This window comes from Apteryx mantelli, chromosome 10 (assembly GCF_036417845.1).
Source record: "Apteryx mantelli isolate bAptMan1 chromosome 10, bAptMan1.hap1, whole genome shotgun sequence".
Taxonomy (NCBI): Eukaryota; Metazoa; Chordata; class Aves; order Apterygiformes; family Apterygidae; genus Apteryx; species Apteryx mantelli.
The window spans coordinates 22,334,340-22,358,448 of NC_089987.1; the positions used below are offsets into that span (position 1 = coordinate 22,334,340).

At 47.9% G+C, this 24,109-nt stretch overlaps 1 protein-coding gene across 1 annotated transcript in view; it reads left to right on the forward strand.

Annotated features, from left to right (window-relative positions):
* The window catches only part of CFDP1 (craniofacial development protein 1), a 71,970-nt gene that overhangs the window by 9,220 nt on the left and 38,641 nt on the right, over positions 1-24,109 (forward strand). The window contains exon 5 of the mRNA XM_067302680.1: positions 11,320-11,424. Within this exon, the coding sequence (XP_067158781.1) occupies positions 11,320-11,424 (105 nt within the window). The remainder of the gene's footprint in view (positions 1-11,319; positions 11,425-24,109) is intronic.

Below are 24,109 nucleotides of genomic sequence, written 5' to 3' on the forward strand. Positions count from 1 at the left end.
TACAAAGCTTTGGAAAGGTACGTAAATGATCTGATTAATAACCAAAGAGTTACAAGCTTGAATTGTTTTAGTAATTACTGGGGCTTGCACTGGCTTTGAGGTTCATATTTCACCTGCTGCAAGTTAAACTTGCTACCAGTTGGAAGTGCTGGGCGAAAGAGAACCTCGTTTGCATCTGGTACTGTTTGTAAATGGCTGACTTCTAGGATATTCCCACAAATAAACTTACTACTCATTCTGTGTCTCTGCTTCATAGGTTTTTCAGCCTATTTTATTTTCAGCCTACTTTAAGGATTCAGAAAAAAGGTTTTTCAGAAGAGGTTGCTCTTAAGTTGGACCTTTAGAGATCAGCAGGCTTTGGTGGTGAAAGGCATGACAGTAGAATTGAAAGTGGTGATATGAGGTGGCTGAGGACAGGCTCTTTTCTGGAGCCTTTGGAGGCTTGCCTGTGCTGATAAGAGCCCTTATTTGGCCAATAACATGGATCTCCTTTGTACCAGAAAGCCATTGACACTGAGAATTGTGCAGGTAGGACTACCGGCAGTGTCCAACACTCTTTTGTTTTATTTTGCTGTTCCACTCAATCCTTAAGGTCCTGGGACTTAGGCCTGGTTGTCCTGAGTAGAGCAGTGAGGTCTGAGCCCAGGATGTGTTGTTACCTGTTAGCTGGACTCCTGGACCTTGCTCTGAACTCTTCACCCTATTGGTGAAGATCTCAATCTCAGGAGAGCTGTGTAAAGCTAGTTAAGGACTGATTTATTCCCTCATGGCAAGGAAAAGTGCTGACCTGTGCAGCAACAGAACTGAGGTTATAATTTAGTTCTCTGCAGTGATACAGTGCTGTTTTGCAGGGATTTCTTTATGCTGCCTCTGATTATCAAAAGATTTTTTTTTTCTTTTTTTAAGGTTATCCTGTCTTCTGTGCATTTGCCAAATAGAGGAATGCCCCACATCTCCCAGGCTGCTCACCTGTTTCTAACCCTGGGTCTGCTGTCCTCTACCAGGGCTCTCACCCCCTCCGTCACTGCCATTTTCATGAGAGCAGATGGGAACAGCTGGACAAGCAACAGATCAGGCATCTGAAAGCAGCCTGCCAAAATCCTTGCTCAGCTCCTTCCTTTCTTCCCAGTAGCGGTGGTGTCCTCCCTGCTACCTCCTGTGACAACTGAGGTGGACCAAATATGACACAGTAGCCCTGTTGGGAAACAAACGGGATGCAAGCTGAGCAGTCCTGGAGGCCACTGCCTTTTCTTACTGCTTTGCTTTGACAAAAGTTAAGGTGGCTGTCAGAGCAATAGCCACAGCTTTCTGCTGCTTCGTGGCAAGCATTGGCAGGAGTGGGCAGATTGCCAAGGACGATCCTGAGTTAATTTATCTCAGGGGGAGGGGGGGCAGGGAGGGGAGAGGAGGGCAGAGCAGGGAATTTACTCCCACACCATTAGGGTTTAAAGTTGACGGAGAGAGCAATTTTAAAAACATGTAGTTGTCCATCTGCCTCCTTGTTCTGTGATCTCAGCATGGCTCAGATGTGTTAGGCTAATAAGCTCTGAGAGAACATGTAATACCATTAACTCTCTCCTTACCCTGGGATGCTTGTCAGGAAACGCGGAGGATTAACAGCGAGGAGTTGGCAGCGTGCTTGTAACTTTTGCTGGGTGTGAGTCTTGCTCATTTGTGCTCATAGGGTATTGTGCAATGCTGAGTGAAGGACAGTCTCTTTTAAAATTAAGAGAAAGATCAGTAGCTTGGGTGTACATCTTTTGATTACCAACGTTATAGACAGTGTGCTGCATGTCAGCTCATGGGTAATATGTATGTGACATGTTCCATATGTGCCTTTCTAGCAAGAAGCCTTTGCTGCCATTGCTTATATGTTTGAATGAGGAGGTAGTTGAGTGTTAACCTTTCTTTGTCTTCTGGAGGCTTATATTTGTGATGTCCTGACTCTTCTCCAGGTGGATAGAAAGTCATAGACAGCTTCGTCCAGATAAGGTGTGCAGGTGTTTTCAGATCAGATATGGCAGGTAGTGAATCGAACTAACTGGGGCAGAGGAAGAAATTTATCTTCCTGTTCTGCTCCCCTTTCTACAATGATTCTGGCTACATCAGCAAGGAAGCGTTAGGAAACGTAAGAAAAATGAACACTAGTAGGCACCCCTTGGAAAGCCACTCCATAGTCTAGTCATTTGGAGGACTGGTAGATCTCATCTCCTTTGCCTTGCTGACAAGGGATGCTATATGCTAACAGGGTTTTATCCTCAATCCTCCCTGGCTAAGGGGTACTAGAAAAGTGTATTCTAGCCACTTCCCAGTTTTCTAGTGATTGCCTGTACTTTCTTATTGGAGGTTAAGGATTGCCCCCAGTCTTGTCAGTCTGCAAGTACCACTTTTCCAGCTGAGGAGGGGCTGGGCAGGATTTTTGGAGTCTGGTGTTGCTGCATAACATGACACTTCCTCCATGAGGCTTGCAGAATCAGAACCCCACCTTTAAAGCATTTCCAGACACTTAATGTGGGTGGCAGGAGGCCAAAGTGTAGTTCTGTGACTGTTAGCTTTTCTGCAAATAAGCCCTGAAGTGCTGATCTTGGCATAAAGGAGTGTAGGCAGCAGCCTCCCTGTTCCTGTCCTTACGGTGGTGTTATTCTTAGGGGTCAGAGCATGCCTTGGCTAGCCACAGTTTATATTGGCTTTTTCCAGTTTCAAAAATAGCTGTTGGGTTGGGGTTGTGTTTATCCCTCTCTTTTTTTCTTTTTTTCCTTTTTTTTTTTTTTGTTTTTTGATGCCAGTAAGTGAAAATATGATCCCTCTCAAAAGATGCGTGAGAATGAAAAGGTCTCCTGGGCATGTTTTGATAACCTTTCCTTTGTGTGCATATATTCCCTGGTGCTTCAGAATTTCCTTGGGGAGTCTAATGTTGTGTAATACTGATTGACACAACTGCGGCCCGGAGATGAGGTCACTAAATGTGAGCCGGAGTCACGTTGTGTGCTGGGTCACTTGCTAAACATTTACAGTCTGACCTGTGTGTCAGAAGCACTGCAAAAAGCAAAACTTCGTAAACGGTGTAACAAACCTAGCCAGATCTTTAGGGCAGAGCTCTTGCAAGTGAAGTAAATCGTGTTACAGTTTGCACGTTGTGCTTTGAGAAGGGGTAAGGCCTAATGGACAGCTCCTATCCAGTATTTTCATCGTTTTTTCCTTTGTAAGCTGATGCACAGATGAGATTTTTGCTTAGATGGGGAAATCGAAGCACAGAGGGGTTGTGACTTGCAAAGTGTTGCTTAGTAGGGCCAGCCCTGTTCAGTGCGTTGTTTGGCTCTCAAACATGCTGGCTCCTGTCTTTTTTCCTGTGTTACCTATGTTTCGAAAATCCCAGCGTGACTGAACAGATGTCTAACTGAAAGTCATCTTACGCTTCTGACGTGGCTTGATTCTTTTAAAGAAATAATTGGTGTGTACTGGTTTCATTTGTGCATTTATGCTGGTAATCAGTATGATTAAAAGAAATGAAAGCTCAGCTGTGATCTTCCAAGGTGGGAGGAGTCTCAAAGCACCTTCAAAATGATAGCTTGACCTCCAGATTCATTTGGGTGTTTCCAGGGCTTTGAGACTTGTGATATCTAGGCACTGTATTAGGTTTGGGGACCTGAATGATCAGCTGCATTCTCCCGTGTTCAATTGGTGTTCCTTGCTGTATGAGGGGTTTTCTGACTACACGTTGTGTGAAGTCAGTGTGGGAATATTTATCATAGGTGAAGCTTAAGGAAAAAATCCCACCCTTCCCCAGTGCATAATGGAGATGATGTTTGTTTCTGTACCTGGCTTTCAGACAATTTCCCGATTTCTTAAAAACCTGGAAACCAAAGGTGCTTAGTGAGCTGCTCGGGTCTCGCAGCGGCTCTTTCGCCATTCGGCAAGAAGAGGTTCTTTTGTCCCTTTGTTTAGGCTGTTGTTGCAGTGGCCGCAGATCCAGTCTCACCGTCTCGCTGTTTGCCGTGCTTCCCTAGCTTCCAAGCTGCGGTCTCATTCCCGACAGCTCCAGGCTCAGAAAGGAGCTTTTGATGTCTGGTGAGATGCTGGCAGAGCCTGCTTTGCAGCCCGTGGGCTTGGGGGGTTTTCCTACCAGAAAGTACAGCTTGTGAGATGTATGTTTTTTTGTAACTAGAATTCTGAACCAGGAGCTACACAGGAGCTTTCTGTGTTAGCCTAAAGGGAAGACAAAGCTGTTCTCTGCCCTGCTACCTCATTAACGCATTACACACTGAGGCAGGCTTAGTCTGGCCTTTTCCCCATGGGGATGCTTCTGGTTTGTAGTATGTAGTAGCTCCTAGTGTGATCTGTGTAACCTTTCTGTCCAACTTTCATAGTTGTAAATGAATCTTGAACCCCTGGCTCTTGGGATCCGTGGTATTCCTTCCCTGGGCAAGAAAAGTGACCCATAACACCACCACCATTACACTGTTTGGCAGCAGTTACGGGGTTGCGGAGACCTGTCTTGCTTTTGCTGTATTTGCAGCTTGCTGCGAACAAAGTCAGAGTATTGTCACACTGACCCGCACAGCAGATGCATCCATTCACCTGATTGCTCAGAGGTGTGTTCAGTAGTTTGATATCAATCTTTTAGGAGGTACAAATAAAAATTACAGGATGCCTCAAAGCCCGAAATGTAAACTGCATATCAGGACTCTGAGGCAGTGTGGTTGGGTTGGGTGAGGGAATAGTATCCCACAGGTGTAAGTAGTGCTTAGGGAAACTTAAAAGTAGGGTGGATAAAACTGTAATCAATGGGGAGATGAAAACTCGTGACCAAGCTGTGGGTCAGCTACTTCAGAGAGCCTTGTCTGATGTCTTCTACCTATTGCAAATCCCAGTAGGAGCTTAGTAAATGGAATGCTGCTTTCCTTTGGATTTGGAGACCCTCTTGAGGAAGTAGCAAGCAGAGGTCCAAAAGGTGGCCTCATAGCTTGGTCAGCTTATGTGAGATGGCAGCACTAGCTGTACACTTCCCTTGTGCATGTCACAAGGTCTTTGTCGTGCAGGAGATTGAAAATCAGTTGTCTCCTTAAAGATTTATGAGGTTAGGACTTGGATTTTAAAAAGAACTTTTTATGCATTATTTATGCTAAAATACCATTCATCTCTGCTTGTTTTCAGATGAATTGGTTTGAGATGCAGCCTGGGCTCACTGCTTGTGTAGCAGCATACATGTGCTGCGAGGAACAGCACCAGGCAGGCAGCTCGGCCCTTGCCGCACTCCAGGAGAGCTCTGATCAGATTCTTTTCTTTTTAAAGACCAGCCAGCGGCTTCCATGCAGATAGGCAGCCCACAAAATTATCAGTCATTCCAGCCTCATCTTGTCTGTGTTGCTTCAGGGAATGGGCTCAGTTTCCCAGGGAACGGCTTCTCCTGCCTGGTTTGAAGAGCAAGTTTTAGAAAATGTTGGTTGTTTTCCTGAGGATTCTTTTTCTTCCTGAAAGGCAGAGTACTAATGTTTTAACTTGAAGTTAGGAACTGAGAGCAAGCGATGGGGACCTTTTGGCTCTAGAGCCAACCTGCCAAGGGGTTGGCTGAAGGGTTACTAACTTAGCTTTGACTAATGTGGCAGTGCATGTCCTGCTGTGGTGATCAGGAATAACAAGGGCACAGAAGTGTCCTTGTCATGTCCTTCCTCAGAGGAGGCTGTGTTGCCCTTGCCATAGTGTCTCACTCTAATGGGAAAATTTCTGTTTGTTTTACACCAGGTGAGCCAGCATGAAAGAAATACATACCCAGTGTACAGACAAATGTGGCCTGGAGGTCCTGTTGTGCGAGCACTGAATCCTCTCCTGCAAGGTGCTGAGCACGTGTGCTTCTGTGGCTTCAGGATCTTGCAGGCGGGAGCCACCAGCCTCTCATGCAGTGCATTGGACTTGGGAAGGCATCCAAACCATGGCACCTTGAGCACAGAGGTCCCCCCAAAAGGCACCTCAAAGTGGATTTGGAGAGAATATTCCTCTTGGCTCAGAAGGGCTTAGTTTTTTACTAACCCCTGTTACTGAGCAGTGTTTGCTCCTCAAGTGATCATTCCAGAAGGCTGGAGGACTGCTTAATGAGGCTAGACACAGATGGGGAATATTGAAAAGGGATAATTAGCCTCATTTTTTCCCCTCTGTCTGTGATTCCCCAGAGCTAACATTAAAGATCAGGTGGAAAGTTTTATAATTGTGTCAGGTCTAAACTGGGGCAGGATTCCCGAGTGAGGACTGACTGTCCTGAGTATGAGTGGTGAAGAGTGCTGGCACTTTCCAGCACTTCCTCTCTTGTTCTGTCTTTCTCAACATGGAGGTCAGGGGAGATAGTAACTTTGTGCTGCTGCAGTTAGGGATCTTAATTGCCTTCTTAGCTCTAAAAGTCCCTTTCTACCCAAATACCAACGTGTACTTTCTCAGACTGATGGGCACCAGGCATTTTGGTTAGAAGGATACAGTTGTGAGAGCTACCTGGGGGTAAGTTGGAGGGATTTGGGCACTTGGGATGCGTAAGGTGGCTATTACACAACAGACCATGGACAGGAGCCCCACGAGCTGCTTTGATGTAGCTGGTTCTGGGTCTTTCCCAGCTTTTTCTGTCCTGCCTGCAAGATTCTGCCTCCTTTCCCCATCCCTGCATGTATGCAGCTCTGGAGACATGCATGAGTCCTTCGGTGAGGACTTGCAGCTCCCCTTGCTGTTCTCTCCTGAGCTGGATACTTCCCTGACGTGCAGGACCCTTGGTGCCCCCCGTGCTACACCTCTCTCTGGATTCAGCAATGCTGTGCGTGGGGGCACCTGGCCACAGTCATGGGCTATAACCTGGGGTGTGGGGGTTGTGCTGTGCAGCTGAAGCAGGAGGAGGGTGATGTGATGGATTGTCCCTCCTCTTGCACCTGGTGCAAAGACCAGACAACAGGAGAAAAGCTAGTGTATTAGGCTTACCCTGTTACTGAAATGAAGGACAAAAATTTGTTTTTAAGCCCCTTGGCAGGACATCTGGAGCTCTGTGAATGTGGTGCTTGCTTTAGACTACATTCCTTCTTCCGTTTAGCTGCTTATATGGCTAAGTGGACTGTTGGGAGCAGACAGCAACTGTTTGTCAGATTAAACTCTTGTTCTTGAATTAGGTTTTTACAGTCCACCACTAAAAGTGCTGTGTGAAACAGCTTCTGGGACAGCCCATGACAGCATGTGGGTTGTCTTATGAGACTTGGTGTCCAGCTTACATAACTGGGGCCTTTTCCGGGAGGGTAGGCTTTAGCACTTTGGTTGGTAAACAGAAGTGAAAGACACGCATAACTATTAGAGGCACTTAGTGATCTAGCTGATAATGTGTCTTGATTATAATCACTGAAATAGGGAAGACCTTCCTATTTCACAGTTACACAGCACCTCATGCGGTGGTGGTGTCTGTGCTACCAGACACCAACACTGTCCAAAAATGTTAATAAAATGATTCTGTATTTTGTAAGCCAATTTAATAGCGTAGCAATATAATGAAATCTTTATGGTGAAATGAGAGACAGTGGTTTTGTGTGTGAATTACAGGGTCTGCAAGTGGGCGAGACACTAACTACTTGTTTTATTGCTGACAATATATTTATTTTTGTGTTTATTCCTGGATTAGAATGTGTGAATAGCATCCCAGTAAACAGTCAGGCAAATAGTTACTTATCAAGTATTTAAAAGTGAAAGGTCTTGTAATTTTCCTTAGTAATGACTGTGATTTCTTCCAGCTGGATTAATGGCTCCCACTTCTACCCATGAAGAGCAAGGAGTGTTTAGGTTTCTACATGGAGAGTTATTGTCTCCCATAATAATGTAGACCAGAGTGTTGTTTTTTCCCCGTTCTTGGCCTGCGATCTGAGGAAGGATGAAATGTGCATAACCTGAGTTAATACCTTGTAAAGCCTTTTAATATTCTTTCTTTTGTCATTCCTGTTGGAGCGATGCAGGAGTCGCTGCTGGCATCAGCCCAGCAGCAGCCAGTCTGAGTTGCTTTTGTTTCATTTTATGAGGCAATCAGTGGGTCTTGTGATGGAATTGCCCTGAAAGGTCAGTTTTAATTAGGTTTTTGGCACATTCCTCTGTCCCCAGCTGTGCAGTCCTGGTGGAACAGGTTGCACACAGCTTTGCAGCTCAGGGTTGCTGCGGCAAACAATTTCAAAAATACATTCTGAGCAGCTGCTGACAGGCCAAAGGGAAAAGAAAATTGTGAACCAAGTGTTTTGGTCTGTGCCCTGTCATTGCTGCTGGTACCCTGAGGTGGGGGGGGGGGGAGCAAGCATCAAAGCATGAGAAATCTCTCAGTAGCAACCTGCTCTGTGCCTCTGGGCAGCACAGCGATTTCTTTCTGCTGAGCCTACTTTCATTGAAGGGCCATGCCAGAGCCTTCCTGAGCGTGACGTTAAGGGGGCTCACAGTGCGAGTCTCTCCTCTCCACGCTTTTCTGGACGTGAACGTCTTTCTGCTCTGAGAGCTGTGACTCTTGTAGAGCTGGCCCAACAAACGGCATGCCAACTGTGCCACGCCGGCGGCTGGCAAATTCCTAGAGCCGTTTTTCATACGCATCTTAACTTCATGCTTTCCTTTACCTCTTCCGTTAGGAAAGAATTCAGTCAAGTTTGTCTCGGGGTGGAGAAGGCTGAAGGTAGTCGTGGTGTTAAGCCAGGGCTAGGGGGCCCTATATTCAGATCCTAGCTCTGCCACAGGCTTTGAAGACTTGCTCCAGGTCATGTGGGTCCAAATCCTACAAGCTAATTAAGTGCCAGATTCCTGTTGGTTTGTGGGAGTTGAGCACGCAGCACCCTGAGGAGCTAGGCTGTCATCTCTGAGTTCAGACATGTGGCGTTAATGGCACTGTGAGCTTTCCGTGACCTCTGCTTCCTTTCCCAACTGCTGCTTCCTCCTTGTCCTCTAGCCTGTCCTGTTCAAGTTCCAGAAAATTGGAGGGTTTAACAGCTAGGATTTAACTTGGGAGGAGGTCCCATGGCCATCCTGAGGGCTGGGATCTCCTGAGGGCTGGGATCTCCTCAGAGGAGGCCAGCGCAGAGGTTTTTTCCAGGGTTTGTGGTTACTACGCTATGCCTCTTGAATTCCTGCGTGCTCCGGGTCTGCCTGATGTTTCTCACGGCTGCCTGCCGGCTTCCTGTGCGCGGGGGGCGAGCTCTGGATTGCATGGGAGTGCGCGGGGGTGACGGGGAGGGGGACCTCGCCAGGAGCTCGTGTTGTGCAGAATGCATGGGAACTGATCCTGCTCCGCAGCTGGCTCTGCAGGCCCCTGTGTTTAAAAATAGACTGCAATTGTATTAATCTGAACCTGACACTCGTGGCTAGTGGGGCTTGGTGGGGAGTTCTGGCTAATTGCTGCATAAGGACATTTGGGTTTATTCTGTCTAAGGAAATTCACGGAAGTAAAATAACCATTAGTATATGGTTACTGCATGACACGACTGTGTTTGAGGGCTGTGGCTAGGTGGTGCTTTGGGATGTCTTAAATTGTGATGGAGGAAGGCTTTTTTTTTTTCCCCTTCTGAACTGCTCTTCCCATTCCTTCCCACCCCTTTCCAATCTGATCAGCAAATGCTTCTAAATACTCGTTGCATGGGATTTATCTCGATCCACATGACTGCCACCGGTTTGAAAGGCATGTGACAACTGGGGGGGGGGGGGGAAATAGGGTTAATCTCCTCTTCTGCCCTGAAACAACAGGGCTGAGCAGGGGGTGTTCAGGGCAAGCACTGATTCTTGTCTCTGCACATGCCTTCCCCACTCTACTTGCCCTTCAGGGAGAAGGTGAAAGAACTGTTCCCCTTCCCTAGCAGCTCCTTGCTGGACTCAGTGCAGCTGTACTCCAGACCCCGATGCCCTGTCAGCAGGGGACGTGGGCACTGGTTCTGTGCAAGTGAGATTTCACGGCCTCAAGGCCTCTGGGCTTGACAGATAACTTCACAGCACTTTCCTCGCTGCTAGTCCTCAGAACGGTCACCCGGCTGGTTTCACAGATCCTTGGGTTTCTCCGTGTCCATCAGCTGGATTCAAGTTTTCCGCAGCCGGACTCTGCCCTGGGAGGCACTGGAGGGGCAGGGTCCGCAGCTCACTATCCCAGCTGGAAACTCTGATGCCTGACTCGCTCAGCCAGAGCTGCGTTGGCGTGCGCGGATAGGAGGGTGGGAAGCAGGCCGCTACGAGCCTGACTTTTAACCGGGGCAGATCCAGTGATTGACTCGGCTTTTTAGCCTCTCGTCAGCATACGCGCTAGACTGGGAATGAGCCTGTCCACCCTTCCTGGCAGCCGATGCAGCCGAAGGGCCAGGCTGCAGGAGGGTGGGGAAGGGCGAGCCACGCTTCCCGGCCTGGGCGAAGGCATGGAGGCTGGGCTGGCCGCGCCGTGAGTCAGGCAGCTGCCTTTGGGCCTTTATTCTGTGCGGATAGAGTTGCAGGGCTCGAGAGACTTGCCGCTTTGTTCTCCGAGGGAGCGAGATTGTTAGCTTGGCAAACTGGGGCAACCTCATTAAGAGCTCCTGAAAGCCCAAAAAGCATATTGCTGGAGGCAGGTCAGTGTAATTGAGGGAGCTAAAGTAGCTGGGATTTTCTAACAATTAATTATTGAGTGGTTTTCTGGAGATTCTCGTTCATATGTTTGTAATTCATTCCCTACTGTAGATGCAGTATTGACTTATTTTTTGAAGTTCAATATTTTATGGCCTCTGGGCCTCAAACAAACAGCTAGAAAACGAGAGCAAATTTCTGCATTCAGCACTGTCGGAGCTTTCTCTTTCATTCCCAGCCCCCCAGGCCAGATTCCTTACTCTGGTGTTGATTGCAGATGTTGCCAACCCCGTGGGCTGTGGGCTGCGAGCTGTGGGTGGCAGAACAGCTGTCACAGAAGAGCTGCCTCACTGACCAGCAAATGAGGAAATCAAGAGCCCAATTAAGAGACTAGAATTGCCCCCAGTGACCTAAGCAGAGTATTCAGTAGCTTCTAGCGAGCCTGTTTGAATAAGTGTTCCTGTTCCTTTCAAAAAAAAAAAAAAAAAGCCACCCTCCCCCAGTTGTAATTAGCTACTCTTTTCCTTTTTCTTCCATGTATATAGAGAGTTTGTAATTGGAATGAAATCTTAACAAGATGCAAGTTATTCAGCTTGTAGCTGATGGGGCAATTTTTGTGCAGGTGTTGTGGCCTGGTAGACTAACTCTTGTACCTGCTGTCTGTGGTTTCCTTGCTGGATCTTTGCTTTTGCTGCATTGAGTATACTGCTCTTCCTTACCCCCTGGTTTGTCCCTTCCCCTTCATTCTTTCAACAGGGTGACTAAGGAAGTGGATGCAACCTCAAAAGAAGCTAAATCTTTTCTGAAGCAGCAAGAGAAAATGCAGTCAGGAGCTCCAGCTTCCCTCCCGACAGTCTCTGGGTAAGTATGTGTTTTTTCTGCCTAGGTGTGGACAGTTTGTGAGAAAGAAGGTGCTTCAGTTGATCATTTAAGCTCCACTTTTCAGCATTTAAGCTAATGGATATTTGCTGTCTGCAGGATTTCAGTGGGAACAAAATTAGGCCTGGATGTGGTGATCTGGGGGGAGGGATGTGGGGGTGGGGGAAGCAACCCATGAGTCCCAGTGACTCAGTTCATAAGATCAGGCTTGAATTTCTCATTCCTCATAAGTCATTCATCCTAGTAAGCAAACCTTGTTTTGAACATCTTGAGCAGTCTGATCAGACTGCAGGTAACAAAGGAACGTGCCTGGGATTGCCTGCAGATCCCTTGAAAGGTGCTTCCCTGGACCATAAAGAGCAGCAACTGGCTGGGGTGTGACTTCTGGCAAACTTTGGGGGAGCATTTGCATGAGAGATGCTTTTGCCTCTTCAGTGTCCTGTGATGTCACTTCAGTGTGGATTTGTCACTTTTTGTGTAAGCTCTGGCACCTAATTCAGAGATTATTGCAGTGCTTGTCAAAGACGTGAAGAGTTCAGTCCTCTGCACATCTGACATGCCTCTCCAGGCAGTTCTTGATGAACTTGGAAGATCACCCCCCCCTCAGGAATAGATAAGATGCTTCTGTGTTCCAACAATGAGTTTTATTTAAGTCAGTCATTTGCATTTATATTTGAAAGTCATAAGCTGGCTATAATTTGGTCACACAGAAACAAGACCCATCAAATAAATGCATTGTCTTTCCCATCTGCCAAAGAGCAATTCTCCGGTGTGAGTTCAGGCTGCCTTTCCCTGAGATAGGCTGTTATTCAGTTGCTGCAGCTGGATTGTCATTCATGTTTCCAGCTATGTGTTGCCTAGTCTGCAGTTAGATCAGGGTAGTGTAAGCAATGTGATGTGTGACTCTTCTTAACAGCTGCTGTTCCCTGAGATGAATGAATGCATAGATGAGTATAGTCTTGTTGCTATTGTTGATGCACACAAGTTTTGTCCCTGCAGAGCTAACTGGAGTTATAACGTAAATGTTGGTCCAGCTTATGGCATTTTGTGCTGAAACAAACTTGCCTTGAGTAGACTGGCATTCTTGCTTCAGCTTGGTTGACCAAAGAGGTTAGGACGGCTCCTTGTCATGCAGACTGTGGGTGTTCCTGCTTCTTCAAATTTGCCTCTCAGTTCCTCCAGCAACACCCTCCTGCTCTGAGAGCCTAGGCAGGTTCCTCGTAGCTCACTAGGAAAGCCTCATGGGCTGCTCGCTTGCCTGCGCTGCTGAAATCCCCATTTCCTCCTGCTGCTTACTGCTCTAGAGGAGGAGGTGCATGGCCAGTGGGCCTGCAGCAGCTTGGTCGCTGCTAAGATGAATTGCTGTATGTGCTGGAGCTCAGCTCGCTTAGGAGAAATAACCAGAGCCCAGTTTGAGTTGGTTCTGCAGTGATGGCAGGCCAGAAAGAAAAGCTGAATGCTGTCCCCCTGTTATTGTGCTGATACTTTCAAGGGAAGAATCCACATCAAATATGAAAACACGGAATAAAAATAACTACAGGAAATAGCCAGTTCAAGAACTCTTTTAAAACTTCTCTCCTCCAGTGTGACTGTGGTGGGAGCAGCTCAGTTATGTCTTCATTCAGCCCGCTGATGTGCAAGGCCATACTGACAGCTGCTTGCCCAGAATATGATGAGGTGGCCTGGCTGTGGGAGGAGAAAGATCCCCATGGCTTGTGCATCTCGCCTGTGTTCAGAGCAGCAGACCCGATGCAGTGCAGGCCCAGGTGCCTTCCCTTTCGCTCGCCTGCTGCAGAATATCGAGGTTCTTTTGTGCCGTGACGCTGTGGCAGAGGCGTAGCATTGGTATTTTGCTCAGTGTGGAACAGACCAGCACTCTTGAGGGTTTAGGGGGAAACTGTCTGTGGCAGCCTGGCCAGTGGGTCCTCTGGTCTGTAAGCACTCCAGGTAATTTTCCACTTTAGCATAGTATCCAAGGGTGGTCTTTGAGACGCTCAGTGAACACGCTTGCCTTTGGGCTTAGAAGGGTGCTTCCATTTGGGAAGCTTGCCAGTGTGTTTTCAGGTGAGAAAACTACTAAAGGCTTGTCTAATTCCTTAAAGCTGAAGGCAAGTCCCTTATGTTAAAATCACAAAGATCTAGACGTAGAGCCAAGCCACTGTCCGAGCCTTGACTGGGCTCCTCTGGAGAAAGGATTCACCAGCCTCGCTGATGCCCTAAAGCAGCATCTGGGGAAAGATGGTGTCTGGTGCACTTTGGTTACTTAAAATACAAGTTTGGCAGGGACAGAGTGCTTTTTTTCCTTTGTGCATTACACGAGATGCCAAGTCTGGATTGGTATCGCTAGAAGGCACCAAAAACCACGTGATTCGGGATCCTACATGGGCCTGGGGACACCCACTGTTCGGTGAGCTGTTGTCAGCCCCCAGCGGTTCTGGGTCAGTTGTGAAAAGCTTTGCTCTCTAAAGTGCAGTCTAGTACAGTAGCTAAGATTCAAGTAGTTAAGAGTGGCTTCTCCATCTGGCTTTTCTTTCTTCACCTTGCAAGCAGCTTGCTTTATTTCTGGATGCAGCCAGCCTACCCTGTGTTTATTTAATTTCCTTTCCCTAAACAGATAGAAGTAATCCAGGAAAGCAGTGGTCACAAAACCAAACATCCGGTTCCTCATCTTCATGTTATAAACCTGCGTAGCTAACTGGTCTAGGAGAAGGGATGTTTGGGGCTGAAAGTGCATTTCCTGAATGTGTTTAACGTCCATACCGGATGTGCTATAAAAAGCTAGATTTGGGCTTGTAAGGGACATGGGGGGCGGTTAGAGGAGAATAAGCCAAACGCTTGGCTGTAATTAAAGCCAGAAGTACAACGCAACCCACCCTGTTCTCTCAGCAGGCTTTGCTAGAAAGGTCAGAAGTCTTTGGTTCCCAGGGATGTGATGGTTTCCCAGCCTTTGTTTCTCCCATTGTGTCCCCCCGTGACACCCAGGTTTTGGAGCTGTGATTGTAGGCAGCTAGACAGGGGTCTGTCAGCGTTCGGTATCGAGTTGCTAGAGGGGTTTGGGTTGGTGCTTTGTTCCAGCTGTGCTTCTGTAGTGCTTTATGGTTGTATCAGTCTGTCACCAATGCTCTCTGAGGTATCAGCTAGATGTGATCAGGGAATCCACTGATTGCTTCTAATCTGCTGCAAAATATTGGTAGAAGGCTCAAAAAACAACACAAACCATTCCCCTTCTAGGCTTTTTTGCCTGTCTGGACAGGTGTGTGCTTTAGGACCTGTTTTCTATGCCTACCACCATACCTGGGCCTTTTGGAGGCAGCAAGAGTAGCCCTCTCTGTAAGCATGTGACCCAATGGAGGAGTCAGTCAGCTCTGTGGGCATCTCGGGTGCTCTGATGGCTGTTTCTCACCTCCTCCATGGGCCAGGCAGGAGCACCCTGGAAATCTCCCATTAGCGGGGTCACCTTCCTCCTCCTCCTCCTCTGTGCTAGCAATCCTATTTTGAAAGGCCATTTGATATTCAGAGGTTGTTAAAAGAAAGCAAATGAAAGCCTTTAAACAGGTAACTGCAAAATAAATGTGTGCCTGTGCTCACAAGCACAGAGGAGGTTGAGCTAAAGGCTGGGAAAGATCTGCAAAGGCCTGCGCCCTTCTGCATCAGCAGGTGTGATCTGTCCATCCGTCCTTGCTGTCTGTTCAAGCACACTGGCACTGCATAAGAAACAGTTGTTCTGTAGCCATCTTGAAAATGCATAAGATGAAAGAAAATGTAGTTGACAGATTTTATTTGATATTCTCCCCTAGGCAGCTCTGTTTGTACATGGCCTGAACAAGAGCCAGGAAGAAAAAGGGAGGTTTTCAACTAGCTTTGTTCTTGTGTTTGCTTATTACTGAAACCATTTGTAATTAAACATGGACTTGTTCACTCAGCCCAGCTGTTGCTTTTTTTGTTTGATCCTGCCTGAAATTACAGTGGTGGATGTGTGACCTCCTAGGCCTTTTCATGCCTTGCAGGCTGGTATAAACAGAAGGTAAGACTTGCCTTTGAAGCAAGCAGGCACCGCTCCCACTGAGTTCAGGAGGTGTGGTGCTTGCTGACCCTGGGCTGAGTTTGGTCCATGAGGATTTGAACCTCAGTGCAAGACCTGGCAGGAAAAAGCACTTCAAGAAAGCTCTGACCCAGAGACAAATACCTGCCATGAACAAATGAAGTGAGATGAAACTCTAGCCTGTTCATCATGAATGCTTTCCTCTCCTAGTCTACAACACACCAGTTCACGTAGACTGACCATTAAATGACATGAGAAGAGTCAGGCCTTTGCTTTTAGAAGCAGTTTGCTCTGTTGCATGCTAATGTTGGAGTAGATGGATTCTAGCAGGAGGATATCTGTGTGTGTCTTCTCTCCCACCTTAAATGTGGCAGGAGGAGGAATGATGGCCATCTTCATGTGAGGATATGGATGGGCTGGTTGCTTACTCCATCCTTTGAGATCTTGAACTAGTTATTTGCAGCATCCTGACTTGTTAATGTAATCTTTAAGCTAACCTTCCCTTCAAGCCTGGTTACTCCTAGGAGCTGCTTGGTTTCTCTCCAAAGCTTTTCTTTCAGAGGATGTTCTGACTTTCTGCATGACCTGGCTGGAGTTAATTGGATCCCTTTGCTATTACGACTAAACCTAGTTTCTTTGGATCTTAATGCAGCATTTTTAGTACCTGAGCCTAGAGCTGGTGGAACATATGGTTCTTCTCAGGTCTTGGCCCTGCCAATCTCCCTGGCGTGAGGGAAGGATGGTGTCCCTCTCGGAAGGGGACACTGGTAAGAGGCACAGGCTGTGCTATTACTGTAAACCTCAGAACATCATGAGCAAATGCTGCAACACTCGCCTCCAGGGAGCAATTTCATTACACAGCAGCCCCTCTGGCCTTGTTTCTTCAGAAAACAGGAATTCATGTTTCAGTCTCAGCTCAGAATCAACTGCAAGCACAATCATCTAGTTAAAACTCCTGCCTGTTTCCCCTGCATGGGCTGAACAAAGATGCAAATAAAGCGAGTAATCAAGAACTCTTGCATAGCTGTAGGTGGGTTTTTAATAGTCACTTAAGCAGTTGAATAGCTCTGTTCTTGCCTGTAATTTCAAGAGTGGTCAGCTTTCTTCTGCACTTCCCTTACTGTGCTCCAGAGAGTGCTATGCTCCCAGGCGGGGATGAGAAATCCCAGCCCCCTTGTACCATAGCCAAATGTCTGGATGTGAGTAGTACATGGCATATTTGCCTGTGCATAACAAGATGAGCCAGCCAGGGGCAATATTCCTGTGCCCTAGAGCTAGTTTTACTTATTTCCTATTCATACACTTTGGTTATGAAAGATGAAATGTTTTAAATGTGGCGGTGGCTGCTCCAAGTGAGTAATTCCTCTTCAGGTCTTAGATCCTTTGTTGTTTTTATTTTTGTTTTAATTATTCTTTGTTAGTGTCTGTCTACTGGCTTACTCCTATCCACTCTTTGAATCAGTGTGGTAATGAGGCTGGGTGCTTTTTCAGAGTGGCTTGTTTTTATTTGCTTGGTGGACTGAGATTAATTACCCCATGGGGTTTGGTGTAGAAAGGTGCTTGCGTGTGTGGGGAAAGGGGGAGTTTGTCATTTGGAGAAAATGATGGCTGGTTCAGTGCTGGAGGAGGGTTTTCATCAGCCGTAGTAAATAAGGCACTGATTGCTGCACACTTGTACATAAAGCATGCCAAACAACCTTATCCTCTGAACATCTGCCTCCCCTCTTGAAGTCAGCATGGGCTGAGGTTTCTTAGCATCGCACAAGATCAAGCCCCTTGCCGAGCCAGCAGACAGGTAGCTGTCTGCAGCAGCAGAGGCCAGAGATCCCTGGCAGGCTTGGGTACCGGAGCAGCATGCCTTGCGGTGGCGAGGATGCTGGCTGAGGAGCAAAGTAAATGAGGCTCCGAGTCGTGGCCGTGCTACCATCAGCTCCTGCGCTAGGAGGTCGCTGCTACCTGCACGTGTCCAGGGCTGCCGTCACCTCTGAGGGTTAACTGTGCGTGGGAGAATTACTGCTCTTTTGGTCTTTGCCCCTTTCTCCATGCAGCTCTTGCTCTTGAGCTTATGTTAAGCCTTTTCTAATAAGAAAGGGAGCTCTGAGTGTGAGAAGTTTTGTAACTGCTCTCCCAGACTCGGAGCAAAATGTGACTAAACATCCCCCTTTTTAAAAGAGGCTCTCAGGACTGATCCTTTCTTTCTTGTTCTCGGGCAAAATGAGTCAGTGCCTTCTAACCCAGCCTCTCTTTTACAAGAGATGAATGAGACTTTCACCTCCCTTCTGGACCATCCTGCAGCCATGCTAGCAAGCGTGTGGTTAACTTTGCTTGGGCCAATGGCATCTTACTGGGAAGAAGTGCTTGGCTTAGCAGTGCCTGGATGGCTCTGTGCCTTGCTTCAGTCCTCCGTCTTGATGTGGCTAAGCAGAATCCCCAGGCCGGACTAACTGGGATCAGCTGTTTCTTTTTCTAGTCTTGTCCGGGGTTCAGCAGAATGGAATCTCAGCTATTTGAGGACTTATACTCTCTAAAGCATTTGTCTTATAAAATGCAAACAACCCCCACCAGACTGGGGCCTTTGATAATTCCCCAATGAAAGTTGTGGGGCAGTTTTTCCTTAGGGTAGTACAGGTTTTATGAGGCTTATTTTCATTTGCTTTCATCTCTTAGATCATGAGCATTTCTCTTTTTCCCCCTCTGTGAAAATGATTGCGGAAATTAACTGCTAATGGGGAACGAAGCCAGCTGTATTTTTATTCCAGACCCCTTGCAAGGTTGCAAAGGGAAACCCCTGCGTCTTCCCCATGGTAGGCTTGATCTAATGGGAATAAGAGGTGAGGGGAAGCCTTGTTTAATGCTTAAAGCCTGGGATTGGAGGTGGATGCTAAGAGCTCCTGTTTCCAGCTGTGCCATGGCTTGGGGGTGTGTCTACAGAAAAGATTGTTTCTGCCCCTGTCTATTTTGCTTTTATGGTGCTTCCTTGCATATTAGCTGAGCTGCACCGTGTCCCTCGAGTGTCTCCCCCGTGCCAAATGCTCGTGTTATATCATCTTGCTTTCCCACACTCATATTCCTTTTTTTCTTCACATCAAGGAACAAGTTTAGCTGAATCATTCTTCATAAAATATGAACGGGCTAAACAAGGCTGGAGTGACAGTCCTAGAATGATGCCCCCTGCTTTCAGGCAATGCTGTTGCCCCAAGGTTTTTGCATACTGGTGGCCTCGTTCATGGAAAATCAGCACACCCAATACTTTCCAGCACATACATTAGCCAAAACTTTGATCTGCGTACTAGGCTGTTAGCCTCATGCAGGACTAGGTTTAGAAAACAGACATGCCTGGGCTGGCTTGCTCGATATCCAGGTATGAAGCCAACCAATTGGGGTTAAATGGGAAAGTTACTGGCTAAAATGCTGGCTTTCTCCCTTCCTGTCTTAAAGGAGATCATGATGTGAATCGGAGCTTTCGAAGGGAGTGTGGTCTCTGTTCAGAGCTATAACCTCTTCAATGACAGCAGTCTCTGCAACTGTTCTTTTGTTCGTTTCCAGAAGAAGCCCTAGAGCGACCGCACAAGCTGTGCGTCTGCCCCAGCCGTGGGGATTTCCTCTGCTGGTTTCTGGCTGCGAGGATGGTTAGTATGGCTGGATTTCACTTTGGCTCTTGCTAGCCTGGTGTGGAGGTGAAATAACTTTGGTGTTGCCAGGACTTAGCTCACCTGAAGCCCCCCCAGTTCTTTCCCTCCCCTTACTTGCTCCTGTCTGAAACTTGGAGCCTCTAGTGAACCCATGCCCAGGCTGAGCTCAAAGGGCACCTTAAACAAGCTCCAGACTGTCTCGAGCTCTCCAGAGTGCTTTAATCTGGTCTGCCAAGCCGTAGAGTACTTTATTTCCCTCTCCAGCTCAGCAAGGAGTTTCAAAGCCTTTTTAATGTGTTGGGTTACAGCCCAGTCGGCTTTGTTGCGAGAGCAGGGCTGCCTTTGGAGCCGTTGACGGTCTGCTCTTCCGAGCAAGCGCGGTCCTGGGGGCAGTTAGGCTATCGCAGCCCCTCTGCTGAGGGCGATCACTGGTGCTGCATGGGCAGCTGCCGCGCAGGCTTCTCTCTCCTGGCGCGTTAGTACCCGTGCGCGCGTGTAATGCTGCTGTACCCACCGGGGCCGGAAGTGGAGGGAACTGATTTATTTGATGCTCCTGTCAGGGACCGCTCTGTTTTCTGAAAATACCAGGGAGCGAAGCATTTTGTGCACTTTCTCCTCTCGGTGTTCTCGTGGCATCCGCTATTGATTTGCAAAGGTAGAATAAACGAGTCTTTGATGTGACCTGGCGTGGTAGCTTTGATAGCCTTTCGGGAACTGCGCTGAGACTTCAGCAGTGTTCCTATGAGCCTCCAGGCAGCCCGTGGACAGTACAGGCATCTGTTCATCACCCAAAGTGGCTGGAATGAGAGCGGTGATGATATTTCTTGAAGTAAGAAGTCCTGGGCATGTGCAGTGTTGGACTGCAGCTTTTTCCCCCCCCTCTCTCCTGTAAGCTGCAGGAAGGCTCGAGAGCAGCAGGCTGGGTAGAAGTACCCAGGAGTGCAAGCGCGGAGGAAGCCTGCACCTTTCTTGTACCTGGAAAGTACTCCCTGAATGAAAGCAGAGGGCTGTTCTGTAGGTGCTTGCCTTTGATGTCTTGTGGTTGGGTATGGGTACACTGCATCTGCCTGCGTATGTCGTTAGGAGGCTGGCTGAGATGTTCATTGGACTGCGAGGAAGGGGTTAAAGCGAACCCGTGAAGGCTGGCTGATTTCAGCTCACGGCTTTCATAATGCAAAGCCGGTGGGAATTCAGCCGAAGGCTTAGTCTCCCCCTACCCCCCTTCTCCGCTGCTAACCTTCCCGACTCTGGAACTGCATCTTTGCCAGTATGGCTCGCGCAGGGAAGCGCTGCAAAAAAGCAGAGGCGTGAGCGCATGAAAGATGAGACTGTTAAACTTTTCTTGGGAGAGCATTGAAAGGGTTGTTTTCTGGCACGATCTTGCTGTTTCCTTACATGATGGCTGGTATGCGGCATGCCTGTCTCTTCATCTATGATCTGCAGATTTCTCATTGCAGGAAATCTGATGGAGCAGCTGGTGTATACAGTGTCTCCGGCTCTCTGGAGACTGGTATGCAGGGAAGTGCTTGGCTTTGCCATAGGCACTGAATGATGCACAGCAGCTTGCTTAGGCCAGAGCCCGTAAAGGTGTTTAGGCTCTTAATCCTGTTCTTCACTTAAACCTGAGGAAGGTTCAAGCACTTACTCCGATGCGGATCTTGCCCTTGGCTTCATCCCATTTGTGAAGTAAAATGATGAGGATGCTGCTAGCGTGCTGTCGCTTGGCCTTGCCTGCAGAAACGTGTGAATTCCCAGAGGAGGAGGCTCGCAGTAGTGGCTTATACGGCACCTGGCACGCCGACCTCTGCTGTAGCCGCGAGAGGTTACTGCGACACAGACCCTACGATCAGAGTCTCCATGTCGCCGTATAGCGTGCTTTGCATCGCAGCAGTGCTAGGAAGGCAATGCAGTCGAAGGCCTTTTGTTGTGTAGCGTTCGCTTTAAGGACAGCACCCTCGCGGTATTTTTTCCTAATGTGTAAAATCCCTTCTCCCTCCCTGCTGTTTGCAATAACCCTTTGGAAAGCTGGAATGGCTCTCCGTTTCCTTTCCCGCTCACACGCGTGCACTTGAGAGCCTCGCCAGCAGCGTTTGGCTGTTTGCATTGTGGGGGATTTTTTTTTTCCTATTTTCCCAATTCAAAAAAGTGTGTAGCATTTGTTTTGGAAACAAAACCACTTCTAGAGAATTATATGGCCTCTGCAAACAGATTAGTACAAAACAGGTCATGCGTTTCGGGCTGTCCCTGAAGACTGTACGAGACAGCTCTCTCCTTCCTTGCTTTATGGTTTCACGGCTGTTGCATTTAACAAGGACCCTTGAGAAACCTTTGAAGGAGAAGCTGTACATGGTCAGCTCTACTAGTCCTACAGCACAGTCGAGATGCGTGGCAGCTTTCTGCTGGTCAGTGCTGTAATTGCAGAGCAGGGGTTTGAATCTTTTACAGAGGTGGAATATCTGCACTCCGACACGTAAGTAGGGTTTTTTCCTACCAACTGTCCTTCAAAGCCTTCAGGCGTAAAGGTGTGTTGGTAAATATTGGTAAGAGGCCCCTGGTGATAGCTGCTGAGGGATGCTACAGAACTGACCCTGTTTAACCTTCCTTTGTTGCAAACAAATGTCTCCTGGAGCAAAAGAGGAAAAAGAAAGAGGGGAGAGGAAAAACTGCCTCCTGTCTCCTTCCTTTAGCAAGAGGCAAGCTGGATGGGAAGCGGATAGCACTACTAGTAAGAGGAGCGCTTTCCTGTGTGCATGGCACTGCGCTTGTTCTTGCAGATGTGTCCCGGGCTGTTGTGGGTCCTTTGGCCAGTCTTGACAACTTTCTGCTCCGTGAACTGCAGTGATGATGATGTGCTGGGAAGGTGGGTTTTCACGCTGCGCTGTCTTTAGCCGCTGAAGTCATCTTTAATGTGTGTGGAGCTTGGTGTCACAGCTTGGGAGGAGGGGCAGGTCTTTCAGAACAGCCCTAGTCCGGAGAGGAGGTCTTGGAAACTGTACAGTGCTATTAATCTATGTGACTGGTGTCTAGAGCAGTGATTTGACAGTTCTCCTGGACCAGCGTGTGCTCCCAGCCAGAAGTGTCGTGGAGCATTGGCACCGTAGGCATCTGTAAACAAATGAGTGAGTGTCATCTTTGGCCATGAGTTTTCTGACCGCGCTCTCCCTTTGGGCAGCAGGAAGATCATATTGACAGGCCTGGGAATAGAAATCCACGTGGGCTCTGCCCCAGGTTGTGAAAAACCTTGAGTGCAGTGTCCTGGGGCTTAAAACCCAGGCAGGAACTGGCACGCTTGCTGCACTCATCTTTGTGCCAATGCTTCTGCTTTGTTTGATGCATGAAAAGCTGTGGTTGGACATCAGCCATTGCAAGTGCAGGGTCTTAATTTTCTGTGTCAAACTTGCAAACCAGGAGAGCCTGGAACAGTCCTGGAAACTCCCAAGTAATGCTCAGGCTGGGATTCCTGAAACAAGCCCTGCGGTTGTGTCTCATCCCACTTGCTGTGCTTTTCCTACCCCTTCCACACCTCCTGTGCAGCAGCGAGAGTCTCGCGTTGCGTTATAACATTGATTGCCAGCTAACGTATCCTCGGGCTGTGCCAGGTGTAATTTTACTACAGGGCAGAAGCATTAACTGCCCTCCTGGCAAGGCAAGCCAGATTGGCTTTCCAGCAGTCTGTTTCTCAGGTTGACACGGAAGGCTTTGAGGGTGTCTAGACATTTATTTTTAGGGGATTGGCTTCGTAGTTTACAGGTAGGTGTGGTGCACAAGGAGGAAAAACCTTCACAATATACAGGTCGGTCGCCAGTACCTGGTCTGTAGGATAGACGGCTGGAGAAAAAAGATTTGAGCCCCGGCGCCCTTGGAAACCCCAAGAGCTCAGTAGCTGGGTGGTCAGTGGGCTAAATCTTAAACCCTGCTTACGCTGGGATGGGGAGCTGCCTCGGCTCATAGACTTTCTAGCCAGCAAATGTGCAGAGTCTTAAGTCGTACTAAAAATTTATTTGAAGTTAGATCCCTGCCTGGTCTAAGAGGAGTGCTTTGAATGCAGTCCAGTTCTGTCCACCCTGGCTGACTAAACCATCTCAAACTTCTCTAGCCTGAAGCAGCTTTAAGCAGTATGTGCAGCTGCATCAGGAGCACAGTGCCTTTCCAAGCCCCCCCGGCCTCTCACTGCTGCTTTTTTGTTTGTTTTTGAGGTGCAATTAAAAAAAAGGCAACCCTCCATGCCCTTTCTTTGCCAGAAACTCTGCTCTGCAGGGAGGGGCCCTAGCATCATCCTCCAGGCGGTTTGAGCTGAAATAAGGGGTTCTTGATGTGTGCCGAAGGCCCTGATAGGGTTACTGGCATAGGTGGAAGTGCTCGGACCTGCTCCGTTTGTGTACTCGCCAAGATGCAATTTGCCTAGTCCTCGTCACTGAGGCATAGTGAATATCGTTATCCTAACCTTACTTCTGTGGAAAAGGGTGCACCAGCACCCATGATGTAAATGGGGAAATCAAGGCACCGGAAGACTGGTTTGCCTGAGGTTATATAGGAGGTCTATCAAATCCGGTTTCCCAGATCGGAGGCTGATCCCTGACTTCTGGACTCTCTCTCTTACAGTACTTGCTTTCAATGTAGCTTTCATGGCTGCTGGGTTAAAGGTGGCTGCTGCTGCTTTTATGTGAAGAGCCTGATCATATGGAGAAAGAGCTTAAAAAAAAGAAAAAGAAAAAAGAAGGAAATCTGGCTCAATTGGGCATGCCCAATGTGGCAGGCTTGCAAAATAGCTCCTTTGTCAAGTGCTTGCAACAGAAATCTGTGCCTCACTCTTAGATCTGAAGGCCAGAAGCGTTTGTGCATGTTCATCTGGTCTGAACTCCTGCACAGCACACCTCCCTGTCTCTGCTGTGCCAAACCACTGACCTTTCTTTGTCTTTTTGGTGGAGATTCTCCAGCTAACCTTGAGTCGAAGACCTCAAGGAACAAAAAATCCTTTCCTTTCTTTGAGGAT